Source organism: Cyprinus carpio, chromosome B6 (genome assembly GCF_018340385.1).
Source record: "Cyprinus carpio isolate SPL01 chromosome B6, ASM1834038v1, whole genome shotgun sequence".
Taxonomy (NCBI): Eukaryota; Metazoa; Chordata; class Actinopteri; order Cypriniformes; family Cyprinidae; genus Cyprinus; species Cyprinus carpio.
Window position 1 is genome coordinate 19,509,544 of NC_056602.1, and position 14,416 is coordinate 19,523,959.

A 14,416-nucleotide genomic window follows, 5' to 3' on the forward strand; every position below is an offset into this window, starting at 1 on the left:
AACTAGATGTCTACGTAGAATGTAACCGCAGTGTAAGTACACATTGGTACATACTATCTACAGCTCTAATGTTTGTGTAAAAAAAAAAAAAAAAAAAAAGTGTGAAAGTGAAGTGACATACAGCCAAGTATGGTGTGAACACACACCGTGAACACACACCCGGAGCAGTGGGCAGCCATTTATGCTGCGGCGCCCGGGGAGCAGTTGGGGGTTCAGTGCCTTGCTCAAGGGCACCTCAGTCGTGGTATTGAGGGTGGAGAGAGTGCTGTACATTCACTCCCCCCACCTACAATTCCTGCCGCCCCGAGACTCGAACTCACAACCCTTGGATTGCAACTCCGACTCTCTAACCATTAGGCCATGACTTAGGCCACCCCTAAACCTACCCATCTCCACCCCCTGGATCAAATGGTTCGAATTGCTCTTATACATATTGTTGTTACAAAATGTAGTTATATATGTCCTGTTACACATTTTGTACTTACACAAACATTTCGGAGGGTTGTTACATGTGTGTAGTTACAGAAGTATTACAGCTGTAGATACTATGTACCAATGTGTACTTACACTGTGGTTATATGCACATGTAGTTACTTTGTAAGTATACAGGTTTTAGGGACACAATATAAAGTGAGACCAAAAAAAGTTATTGATAATAATGGCTTATTAGCCCAGAATAACTGTGTCAATGTGGTTCAGAATGAACATTTAATACAGGAGACACATGTAATATCAGCATAGAAATATGAGAAAATCATAATACTCCAATGTACTGATAATGTATAGGACTTTGTAATGCTTTTAGTAATGAAAAAAAAAAAAACTCTCTCTCCAATGAGATGTGAATAAAAAGAAATTAGCATGAACCTAACAAGCATATTTATGCCAATAAATCTGTTTCATTATTATTTTATCAAAGTCGTATATCATGTTCAATGTATTTAATTCTTCATTAAGTGCACTCAATTGCAAATATAAAATGTGTTTAATTTTCCAATAAACTAAACTGTCACATAGCAATAAAAATATGCTGATAAATAATGCAACCGTTACTCCATTACAACCATGATGTTTTAATAACAATTTATCTACAAAATTGACTGACATCACTGTATTCTTTCCAAGGAAAGTGCACTGTCACTGAAGCGAAAGAAAGAAAAAAAAACATAAAAATTACAAACAAACACTTCAGCGTACTATACAATAAAAATGAGTCTGCTTTTGAGCAAGATGATCTACTAGTGAAAGTAAAGTCACAAAAAAACCGTCAGTGTCCAAAAGTGTCTTTATCACGGAAAGTCATTGCAGCTTTGACTTTAACAGTCTACTCTGCATTTTTACAGTTGCTCTATTGCTGTCTGCTGTGATGCTTTAGCCGTTAGCTACAGAGTTTAGTGGTCTCATAATCCAGAGAATTGGGGAGACGGGCATTGAAGGACTGGAGCGAGGCATGAATGCGCACCACCTCATTAGCCGTCAGTTTGAGACGGTGCCGTAATAAGCAGGCGAACAGATCCAGAGGTTGCTGGCCCGGTGGAGAGAGTCGGTTGACCCGGTCCCGGATCTCCAGCAGCTGGAGCAAGGCCGAGTCCTGTGAGCCCTGCGTGTATGGGTAGTCCAGCTGCAGGATCAAGTCCCTGATTGCTTCCGGGTCGAAATGCATACTGTAACCGAACACTTGAATGCTGTTGATCTTCATATACCCCAGATTTCTAGTAGGGTCGGCCATTTCCAAAGGCTCCAGGTAAACGCTGTCATTAGCCCCAGTGCCTGGGGTTTTGATGCGGCTCCTCAGGTAAATGTGGATGGTCTCAAAGAAGGTCTTCCACTTGTTGCCCAAAGTCAAGGTCCAGTTAAAGCATTCTAGTGGAAGGTCCAGCTTAGCAGATTTCCAGTCTGGAAAATTGTTCTCGTTCACAGGAATTAACCAGCTTTCTGAGTGGCTCCCCCCGAAGGGATTGATGAAGAGTGTGAGCGCAGGTTCCAGAGTGCTGTTTTTCGTAAGGCAAATTTGAAGGGAGATGCCTAAGAGCATATGGACCAGATTGGATTTGTATTTGTTACTCTTTAACGTAAGCAGCATCCTCTTCCTCCATGAAGGATCGAACCAGCTATTCAGCCGCATGTCGTTGCTGATGAAGATAGCGTGGACCTCCAAACGTCGATCAGCTCTCTGTAGGAGGTAGCGTAGCTCCAGATCTTGAAGATCAGTCTCAAAGCCCAGGTAGTTCTCGGTGGAATCTGCCACCATCTGTCGACAGGTCCCTTGACTTAACATGTAGCCGACGTTGCAGCTCCCGCAGCGGGTATGGTTGTCGCTAGCACAAGCGGCGCAGGCAGCACCTTCACCCACAGAGCATGGTGTAGGTACCTGGCAGGAACTGTGGTCATATGCACAAATGCAAATGTGAAGTTCTTCTGAGAAGGATCCTAGCTGGTTGTTCTCTGAGCAGTATAATAAAGACTGGAAGTAGTTCAGCCAATACGACTGTGGCCTAAGATAAGATAAACATCAATATCAGTTAGCCTGCCTAAACAACGATTGTTGAGATTAAATTGTCATGTATCCAAAGCCGGTACAGCGGCAGATGGCAAGATTAAAACTCGCACAAACATAATTCTGTTCCACAAAAAGTCATCTAAAAAGTACAGGCATATATTGTTCCCTTCTTCTGTTTAAAATATGGCAAAACTGTCACTTAGCATCTCTCTCTAACAGCAATTGCTTCATGATTTATTTTCGCAAACCTATAAATGTTCTGATATTGAAGGAGATTTGAAAGTCTAAACTTAAAAGTGTCACTGCTCTAAACTGCTGGTTCTCAACTGGTGGGTTGTGGCACTAAAATGGGTAGCAGGTCTGTTTTGACAAATCATTAAATAAGGGCTGTGAAAATAATATGCTAATTTCTCTGATTAATATGGACTATGTAAAATGTTAACTTCCAAGCATAATGTGCTCACATTTACAAATGTATGTTTCATTCATTTACTTATTTATTTATTTATTTATATTTCCTTTATGTTTCTTTTACATTAATTGGGTATTCAATGTGTGAATCACACATTTATGATTTATTAATTTTAATGTTAGGTGTGCTCTGTAATTTTTATTGAATGAATAAAGTTATTTATTTTTTTTTTTTCATTTAATTAACCATAAAATTGTCTATGGTTTGGATAACACAGTAATTAGCGTAAATACAAAGAATGCCGACATAGACATGCAGCTCTCAAACTTCCATACCATGAAGAAAACTATGCACTGTAGAAGAAAATATGATCCAGATAAAACTTCACTTATACATTGTTCGAAAATGTTTCATTTTAAGGGCATTTTTATTTACTTTTGTACAATAAATTGTAGGGATGTAAAGATATTATCAATATTGCGATATCACAACAGCAAAACTGTCCCGTTATTATCATGGTCATGTGATGATATGAAACAATAAAAGTGTAGTCTGGGGAGTGGCGTTTTCCTGCTAAATAAAAGCTCTACTGCCATATCCGTCAAAATAAAAGCTTAAAAGTGCAGTATGAATTGGTGACAGCTAGCGGTTTAAATGGGTAACGTTACAGCAGTCCAAATTCAAAATATCTCTTTCATGTGTATACATTTACAACAGAAGTATTGTAATTTCTCTACTGTAGTGTAAAAAAAAAAAATAATAATAATAATAATTATTTGAAATATTAATTTTCATTTATTTTACAGTGCAGTTGTTTTACAATATATGCCTACTGCTGTCATTGTTGTTATTATTATTATTCTATTCTAATTTGTTTGGCTTCCTAAAACACCAATGTGAATGTAGTTTAGACTGAGAAAACAAGGTTGAGTCCCCTTTAAAGCTCAGGTACAAGTCAATTCACAGACTTATTTTTGACTTGAGATTTCTCTTAATTTTGAACTCTCAAAGTGCATTATATAGAATAATTTAACTTTAAAACTTCTTAATTTGTCTTTTTTGTTTAAATGTCGCTATAAATATCTTATCGTGGATACCGCAATAATTTTGTATCGTGACATTTTGATATCGTTACATCCCTAATAAACTGTGTTGTTAGCCAATGTAAAATCTAGGGCCTGAAGCAAAACCAGTTGAGAAGCACTATACCGACTTTAGTCTTATTGATTGTGGGTAAACACAAAGTTGTCTCCCCAGGGACAAGAGCACTAGTGCTCCCTTTCACTCTGAAGCACGCTGACAAACATTCCTCTCAGCAGCCCGTGGAGTCTGAAATGCAGGCCACTTATGAACACAAGTAATAATGATGATAAACACTATGTGAAGAGTTTCCTCTCTGGATACAGTAATTGGGGGCATTATTCCATTTCGGAATTAAGTATCAGTGTATTTATCACCACAACAATGAGGAGATAATGAGTCTGTTGTGCTCACCTTTCACGCGGTAAGTTGATGTGGGGCTGCTTTTGGCACCTCTTGCTGAGGCTGAAGAGCTTGTAAACCACTCGCTGGGCTCGCTTGAAGAGACTTTTCATGCTGCTTTCCAGCTGCTCATAGCGGCGCTGAAATACACCATCCAGCGACCACAAATGTTGGATCATCGAGGAGTTGAGGAAGAAATTCTGCGGCAGCCTCATCAGAAATGTTTTGAACTCATCTGTTGAAGAAAGAGTATGTTCTTTCAGATATAGGAGTGTTGTCATGTAAACTTGATTGAACGCATTGCCTTTATACTTCACTCTCCTTGACAATAAGAAGGAATCATTTCAGTGAAGAGACATTTTTTTCTAAGCGGTTCCTACAGAGCATTTCATTTTAGCTTATGGGGCAGAACACTGAATGCCTTTGATGCTCATATCAGAAGGACACATTTACGATACCTGAGAAAGTATGTACATCTGGCACTTCCTGATAGCTCTAATAACATAAACTTTGAAAGTAATTGAACTCGGGGATATTTTGGGAAGAAGGGAAAAGGATGACAGTGTGGAAGAAAAAAAATCCATGCGTTTTAATTTTGCTCAAGCATTAATGGTCACTGTGGGGTGACCTCGACAGGCAGTAATACAGTACCTAAACATTATGCTAAGTGCTCTCATTCATATGCTTGATGAAAGATGCTGGATGGGCAATAAAGCATTTTATGGGTGATTAATTCTGCTCAACATACTGTAAGGCAATATGTTGAGCAGGATCTTTTTTCTAATCCCACTGTCTCTGAAGGACATTGTATGGGGTATGTCAGGATTCACTGAAAGTTCATATTTATTCAGACCTGTGACCAGTGTGAAAAAGTAGAGAAATTATGCTTGATAAGACACCACAGGTCAACAGGTTAAAAAGTTTAACTAATAGTTATTCCCCAGTTGATTATTCACAGAACATTAATATATATGTTTGTGTATTACAAGTTTTTAGAAATGTTACATGAAAATATGCAAATGATGCATTATCTAATCAAATATGGACTAATTTGCATCAGTTTCCAGAACACAAATCTGGAAAAATCTGATAAAGCCAGGTTCAAAATGAATTTTTGTTGACATATTAAAGTGAAAGGTTCTTAACACAGGGGATTTTGGATATCCTTTTGTATTACTACATAAATCAGAACATTCTATCAACAGACAGAATTTTCACCGTGTTTATAGGAATAAAATGGTATATAAATAACGTGAATGATATCTGAATAATCCTTCTGTAAAAACGCTCAAAATATAGATAGGAATGTATCTGTAAAGTTTGTTGAGTGTGTGTAAGTGCTGAAGTGGAGGTTTCTGGCTCAGTACAGATGAAAAAAATAAAAACTAATTTAGAGGAAATGGCCTTTAAAGAAATGTACTGTAATTGAAATCTGCAGTCGCAAATAGATAAGGTTTAATAAAATAAATGCTTGAATGTGTATTTTGGATGTTTTTTTTGCAAAAAAAATTAAAAATTGTTATAAAAGCAAAATAGCCTTAAATCTAAATACATTTCCAAAATAGGCTTTGAATTCATTGTTGTGGGGATTAAGATGTTTCTTCAGAAGGACAAATGAATAACAACTATTATTCAGTTGAAACATGCTTGAATTAAGTCTCCTACCTGAATCTTCAAACTCCTTGTAGGTTAGAGCCCATGATTCAGAGATTCGCAAAAGGCTTTCCTCCATGGCCTGAATATCCATGTAAGGGCAGTTGCACTCTGGGAACTTGGGGTCACATTTGCACCAGCAGTCATTGTCTCGACAGACAAAAGTTCCCTCTCCATTGCAGGCAATGTAACTAAGAGCTGCTTGGACGAAAGTGTCTCTGAGATAATCTGGCAAAATGACCTGCAAGCCTCAGTTACAGAGAAAAGATAGATTGTTATAAGAATACTGGGTCCTTGATACAAGTGGTGTGATAAAGATAGTCATGTGGTCACAAAGCACGCACATACTGGGTAGACATGCGATGCCTGCAGTTATCATATTTTCTGTTCAGTAATTGAAAATGTAGCGCGTGCTTAAACTTCTTAAGTGCTTTTGCTGTTACGATGATTTTGACTCTTTTCCAAAACCTAGTGAGTATGCATACTGTGCACAATAATCAAAACAAATTATGATCAAACTCAATTCTTTTATTATTTTTCCTGTGACAGATAGGTTTGACTCAACTATCCTTATAAATGTGAAGACAAAAAAAAAATGCAAATAAGACTATATTTACTATATGTCTTTTAACAATCAAGTGGTTTCCACAAAAAAAAAAAAAAAAAAAAAAAAAAATCAATAATAAAAATAAAAAACAAATAAGCATATTAGAATGATTCCTGAAGCATCATGTGACACTTAAGACAAGAGTAATGGCTGCTGAAAATTCAGCTTTGCCATCAAAGGAATACATTATATATTAAAATATTTTAAATTAGAAAACAGTTATTTAATCATTTCACAATAATACTGTTTTATTTATTTATTTTAATCAAATAAATACATACAAATGATTTAACATACATTTTTTTTTTCTCAAGCAAAACTTGCATTTCAGTATTGGATAGATAATTTTATAATCTGCATTTCACTTAAATCATCTGCCATCTTAGATTTGAAGTTATCACTTCTCCACAAGTCATCTTGGGAAGCCACATAATTAAGCTGCCAATCTTTCGGAACAACCTTCATGTCAAGAACGTGACTATGATGTCCTAAAATGCTCATTCGAGCAGAGCTCTCTAGCTTTTGGAAAAGAGCCTTTTGTGAAAAAAAAAAAAATGTCCATCACAGTATCAAAACTTGACATATTAGATTTGAACAACATTTTATACCTTGCAAATAGACTTTGTTCTCGGGACTCTGAACCAGCACAGAACTGACAGAATCAAGGTTGTCATAGTTACTGCAGCCGAGAGGGCCAGTCCTTGTTTCAGTTACCTGGGAAACAAAATTCAGACCACAAAATTATCAGTTTCACCATACGGTTACTGTACCATAGTATTTTACATGAAAAACATGTGTATTGAACTCCTTTACCATGTTTGCTTGTTAAAAGTGATAATAAGCAGCCTGGCTGTGAACAGATGCATTATAAGAACTTCCTGTGCTTGGTGAGTCACTTGTCCCAGACATGGTGCTAATGCGCATGCAGTGGTGGTCCTCTCACTGATAATCACTTACTGTTCTTCTCATCTTATTGAGAGAGCTGAGCAGGCTGTTGCACAATGTTTTATTCCCCCGCTACGTTATGAAATGTATTTAATTGGTTAGCTTCCTTATTCAGAGATTCTTTCACACCCACAAGGAAAACATAACTTCATTTCTCTCTACAATGCAGAATGTTATTTAACCTTAACGGAGGGTACTTAATGATGGTCAGACTCTGTAGCCGTATTGATTTAGGCATCTCAATTGACCTTTACTGCAAGCTAGCCCCACTATCCACATTTGCAATAAGAGATCGCACTCAATTTTTTCCTTCTCTTTTCTAGTCATCCTTCTCTCCTCATGACATGGAGAAGCACACATAATTGATTCACACTTTTCACTCTTATGGTGCCAGTGAACCTTCATCAATTCAGTGATCTCTTTCGATTCGGCCTGTCAGACAATATCTTTTCTAGGCTGACAGTTAGATAAGGTAAGACAAGGTTGTCTTCTGCCACTCCATCACAAACCCATTGAAGAGTCCAGTGTTGGTAACAGGGAACTCTGCAGCATGCAGGTTTGCACTATATGGGTGCTTTATATATATATATATATATATATATAGATATATATATATATATATATATATATATATATATATATATATATATATATTATATATATATATACAGTCTTGACCTTTAATGTTGCATTTTTACATATTTCTGCAAATATACACTACAGGTTTTTTATTTGGATAAAATAATTGTATTCAGCAGGGACACATTAAATTGGTCAATTTTATTTGAAATAAATGCTGTTGAGCTTTCTATTCATTAAAGAATCCTGAAAAGAGAAGGCATCATGGTTTCCACAAAATTATTAAATAGCACAGCTGTTTTCTTGAGCACCATATCTGCATATTAGAATGATTTCTGAAGGATCAGGTGACACTAAAGACTGGACTATTGGCTGTCATATTAACAGCAATAAATAACATTTCAAAACATAGTAAAGCGTTATTTTAAATTGAATTAATATTTCATTGTATTACTGTTTTTAATTGCATTTTTTGGATCAAATAAATGAAACCTTGGTGAGCATCATAATTTTACCAACCCACAACTTTTGAACAGTATTTTTGTTTTATTTTTTCCATAAGATGCAGTGATAAGCAAAACAATAAATAAATAAGCAAGCAAGCAAGTGTGAGGAAAGAAATATATAGATAACTAGTCTTCCATCCTGACCCATTCCTACTTACTACAGAACATATGGCCTGAATCCCTGGCTTGAGCAAAAGCTTTAACTGCAATAAAACACAAAGCTTAGCTCAGCAGCAATTGATTTTTTTTTTTTTATAAAGACCATACCTGATGCAATCAGATGATACATATATGCTTTATTATTTAATGCACCATATGATGTGCCATATGGTAAAGGGCTACTGATTGATGAACAAGTGGAGCATGATATTAGATTTCCTTTACAGATAACAGCTGTTATTCAAAGAAAATACTTTGCATGTCACAAAATACCTTGTAATGGCAAATTATAGGCCACCTGGACTTGCGTGATCCTCTGCTGTTCAGGCTTAATGTGAACCATCAACAGTCTGCTGTTGATTCCCACTCTGCATAGTGAGCAGCTATTATGGATCAGTCAAATATCTCAATTATAGCCAGAAAACAATACTCTGTGTGGAGATATTAACCACCAAGTTTGGCTGATAGAAAGCTTTTCTCCAATTTCACAGCTGGACAAATACCACAGCTTCAGCATTTCTTTTTGAAAGCACCACTAGACAAAAGCAAATATCCAGATTTTCCATGGATGGTCTCGCACAGCCAGAGTTTTGTCCTGCAGCACAATTTTGGTACACAGTGCAGTTTATTTTGGTTATGAACAGCTCACTAAGTCAGGAAGAGACCACCTAACTGAATGACCAATATGCTGTTCAAATAAACAGAAACAGACCAGAAATATGAATCAAAATAGTGGTGTGAGAGTCTCAATGAACTGGACAGAATAGGGCATGTCATCTGAGACCAGCATTGTGAGTTTTGCTTGAAAAATGCTACCTATAACAGAACACAACAGTTAATTCTCTGCAAAAGAGTTGGTGTTGTCTGCCTGCGGTTACAATTCTGACATGGTGTGTGTTTCCGAAAGTATCATGGCTGTAAATTAAATTCTGACTTGGCTTAGAGCTGATCTGGTATGAAGAAATTGTCAAATCATGAGCAAAATGATCCCCACCGATTGCAGAATGGCTCGGGTTTTCACGCATTAGACAAACAACCTGAGCAGAACCACAAAGGTGGGATAAAGCCTGACTTTGTAAAGAGCTTCGCTCCAGTGTTTTCCTCTCACAGTCCCAGCACACCGCCACACTAATAGGCTTTTCCTATGAAAGGAAATAGCTAAATTTCCCCTCCACGGTGCCCAGTGGGGGGAGCTAGAAACCTCATTCTGTACTCCAGCTCTGTTTAATCTGGAATTCATATGGAGGAACGTTTGCCTCAGTCTGTCCCGTGAAATGTAGACATGGGTCAACGCCCTGTGGAAATGATGCGTGTGTCAGAGGCCCCTGCTGCTTCTGCGATTCATTCTCTTGCGCTGCTGGAGCTGCACCGTCCTGCCTGGCAGGCTTGTTCTGTCACTCACAGGCTCTTTTGCTTTTCTCACCAGCAACAGACAAACACAGCCTTGACACCTGAGATCTGCCCTCCCAACTGTAATGAAGCGGTCTAAGCACTGCAGCAGTTGTGTGCCGAGGGAAAGCGCTGTTGTATATAATGGGATGGGGAGGGATCATCAAAGTGTGGACTGGAATATATGTGTCAAACTGTGCCTTGCAGTGACAGAGTAAATGTCTGTTTGGGGGATTTGGGCTTTGTGTGACCAATTTTAATGGCTGTCAGCATAAGTGTAACAGCTACTTCAAATAGCGCATTGACTGAATCCCTAATTGTGACAAATATGAAGCACAAAGCTTTCTTTGGCTATTCAAATTAGTTTGTGTTGATCTGTGAGGATTAAAGAGAAATTTAAGAAAGTAAGACATGGCATATGGCAAACATGTTTTTAATACATTATAAAAAATATATATATATTTTAAAAATGGGCTAATTATTAAAGTTATTTTGTTCTGTGTTTACTTTTTGATGAGTCCTTTCCTGGAACAGGAGACATTTTTTTTTTCTTAATTTTTTTCTGTAGAAGTTCCCAAATAGTGTTTTCTGTATTTTTCTTCCACCTAGAGTTGGTTATTGCAGATACAGAATTCCATCAGTTTCTGTATCATAATACAGGAAAAGTAGGCAAAAATAGAGCTATGCATATTTTGTTAAAACAGAATGACTGAAATCAAACAGTTTGCCAAGTAAGACATGTTCCTGGATCTACATTATTTTTCAAAAATATAGACCTAACCCTATCCCTACCCCTACATGGATGTTGATCCAGGAACATGTTGAACTTGGTGAAATCACGTATATATATATATATGGAGTTGAAAACAACCCTATATTTTAATTACTCATAGGCCATTCATAAATCTCATTCTTGAACAACATGTACCAGAGCTACTTTTCTTTTCTCACAATACAGAACTTGTCATATTCAGCAGTGAATGGATATCTTTAGATTCCCACTCATAGCATATGACACTTTTCATAGCAGGATCATGGCAACAGGGATAGTGAAAAAAAATGCACTTTGTTATACTGAAAATGATTATTCTTGAGGAGTTGAAAGAAGAAAGCTGTGGGCTCTGACTTGACTAATGACATACCTTGATGGCAGTGGAAGCAATCTGGATGTGATGCAGTTTTCGCAGAGTACTCTCCCTGTCTATGAAATAGGAGGCAGCCAGCTGGTGCAGGGCCTCCAGAGTCACAGCCGTGCTGTTACTGGTGTAGTCGCTCGCCTCTGCCTTCTTACTCAACTTCCTCTTGTCCACAAATATAGTCAGAGCCTCCTCTCCTAGCAGAAACAGAACAGACCAAGCTTATTGATATAGAAATGTTTTACAGTAAGAATTCATCTATTCTTTGCTCTTGTAGAATGTATTAAGGATTATGACGCATGCTGTAGTTTTATATAAGCTGATCGATAACTACTACAGGGCCAAGTAAAAATACTGGGCAACATTTTAGTATAGGGACCAATTCTCACTATTAACTATTTGCTTATTTGTCTATTATTAACACATTGGCTGTTTATTAGTACATATAAAGCACATATTCTGCATGACCATATTCTACATCCATAGTCCTACCCAATACCTAAACTTAACAACTACCTTAAAATAACTAACTTAATAAGCAGCCAATTAGGTTTAGTTTCTCGAGGAAAAAGTCACAGTTAATGTTTATAAATGTGAGTTCACAGTCTGTACTGAATGTAATGAAAAGTTTGAACGAATAAATGACTCTTAGTGAATCAAAAACATACAGTTTGTCTAGTGTAGCTTGATTGTCAAAACAAATTACTTTAATCAGCTGGTATTTTTAATGAATAGTTAAAAAAGACAAGTTACCAGTTTAGCATAAAACACTGACCATCATAATTTACAGAACTGGCAGGTAATGTTAGCAGAATCAAAATTATAACTATAATTTAAAAAAATGGAATCGAATAGATTGAAATTGAACCAAGAGATTCAATTGTCAAACAGAATTTAATCAGGAAATCTGTATCCAGCCCTATAAGATAAAGCAGATCAGTGTGACTTTACAGTTAATGTTATACTGTATATGCTCTATAACTCTCTCTGGCAGTTTGTATTCCAAGTAGATCTGCTGCAAAGCCAAGACTTGCATCTCCATTTTCATGCTCTAACCTTACACAATATTGCTTGTTTTCCAGAGCAGTGAAGGCCACAGCCAATACTTTTGCATTACGTGAAGTAACTTGTAAGCACAGACTGCTCCGAGTTTGAGAACGGAGAGCAATAATCTGTGCGGATTTCTGAAAGGTAACCCATTCTGGACATGATGCCATCTGTTTACACCTGCTCCCCCTTCCAACCACACAGTGGAAGAAGTAATACATTATGCGGCAAAGCATGTCACAAGTGATTTTGCTTGGCTTGATAGAGTGGAAATTAAGATGTAAATATGCATGAGATCTATCTGTGTTTCTTCTGCATGAAAAACAGTAGTTGGTTTTCAAGTTCGCTCACAGTAGGAATTATGACCTTTGTGCAAAACTACCATGAGGATGTTTCACAGATTTTTTTTTTTTTTTTTACCTCCTAGTGTAGCTGAGAGTAGAAAATGGGTCCCATATTTCTTGATCAGGTTGTCAGTAATTAGCTGGGCAGTGGGTCTGCGTCCCAGGAGTCGAATGTTTCTTATAAACTCCGAGGTGAGAGGCAAAGGGGAGTTCAGGAAATCCCGTCGCTCTACAGCCAAGTTATTCACTTTCCACCGGCCAAATTCCCTGCATGAGAAAAACAGAGACAGTAAACAGGCCTGTCCCTAATGATCTGTTTTCATTAACATTTCTTGACTGTTTTGGACATGATAGAAGAAGGCCTGCAGGGCAACCAGCGCTCTTGCCAAGCTGCATCTCTAGCCTCAGGTTCTCAGAGCATGTTTCATTTGGGGGATGAATACCATGCGTAGGGCGCCGCCTCCGAATGTGCAGCTGACAGGTGCTATGCTCAATAAACACTTCGAGACAGAAATCTGCCCCGACAGAAAGACTCATAGAAGTCTGCCCTGTGGTGACAACCAATACCTTTTATAAAAGTAGAGAGGAGAAAGAAAAGCTAAACGAAAAAAAAAAATACCATCACAAAGCTCTGAAATCCTTCTAGGCAAAAAAAACAAAGAAACAATGCTAGAGGCTTTGGTGACTCATGCATTTTTGCAATTTTTTTTACTCTCCTAGGCTTCCTCCATAGCACCACATGACACATAGTTGACATATATCACACATATGAACAAAAACTAAATGTTTCATGTGTAAGAATGATATTGAGTCAATGCGAAACAAATGCTGACATAGTGTATGAAAGTCTAAATGCACTTTCAGAAAAAGAAAAAAAAAATCACAAAACTCACAGGGCCGGTTCCCTAATAATATGTACACTTTAGGTACTAATATGTATTTTTAGGGTGTGTTTACACTTCTAGTTCAGTTTTCTTGGTTATTCTGGTCTGAACCAAAAAAGAAAGAAAGAAAGAAAGAAAGAAAGAAAGAAAGAAAGAAAGAAAGAAAGAAAGAAAGAAAGAAAGAAAGAAAGAAAGAAAGAAAGAAAGAAAATTATACATTTAGTCCTGGTTCGCTTTTTAACCCTGAACCTAACAATACAAAACAAAAGACATAAGAATACGCTCAAATCCTGATTGGATAGCCGAACATCTGAAACTGATACTTAAATGTGCTCGTTATATGTATATGCATAAGGTGGTATTTTTACCAGCTGATAACTCACAAAGAGCTTATAAATTGTGTAAGGGAGTCAAAACAGTTTTAGAAATCCTATCTGCTATGATGAAACAGCAGTGTCTACCCAATTGTTTGTTCTGCACCAAAGTCTGGATGGCAGTGTTCAAATGAACTGCACTTACAAAGCAATTGCAAAACAGTTTGGTTTTTTTGGTTTTGTTACACTTACCATAGTTTGACCATGGTATTTGTAGTACTAAAAACAATTTTAGTGGTCAATTTTAGTGGTCATACAAATGGTAATCAATAAGCCTAAAATAAGCCTACTACACTTTTACTATAGTAAACCATGGTTAATTTATGTAAGGGAGGTACTAATATATACCATTTAGGGGTAAGTAAGGTTGCACTCTGTTGTACCTCTGTACCAGTGACA

General features: G+C 37.1%; 1 protein-coding gene across 2 annotated transcripts in view; it reads right to left on the reverse strand.

Annotated features, from left to right (window-relative positions):
- Positions 1–591: 591 nt before the first annotated feature.
- LOC109111419 (BMP/retinoic acid-inducible neural-specific protein 3-like) overlaps positions 592–14,416 on the reverse strand; it is a 28,426-nt gene continuing 14,601 nt past the window's right edge. For both annotated transcript variants that reach the window (XM_042726087.1, XM_042726088.1), the window contains 6 exons: positions 12,836–13,026; positions 11,375–11,565; positions 7,263–7,368; positions 6,060–6,296; positions 4,407–4,629; positions 592–2,495 (listed from right to left, as the gene is read on the reverse strand). In XM_042726087.1, the coding sequence (XP_042582021.1) occupies positions 1,379–2,495; positions 4,407–4,629; positions 6,060–6,296; positions 7,263–7,368; positions 11,375–11,565; positions 12,836–13,026 (2,065 nt within the window). In that variant the 3' untranslated portion in view covers positions 592–1,378. The remainder of the gene's footprint in view (positions 2,496–4,406; positions 4,630–6,059; positions 6,297–7,262; positions 7,369–11,374; positions 11,566–12,835; positions 13,027–14,416) is intronic.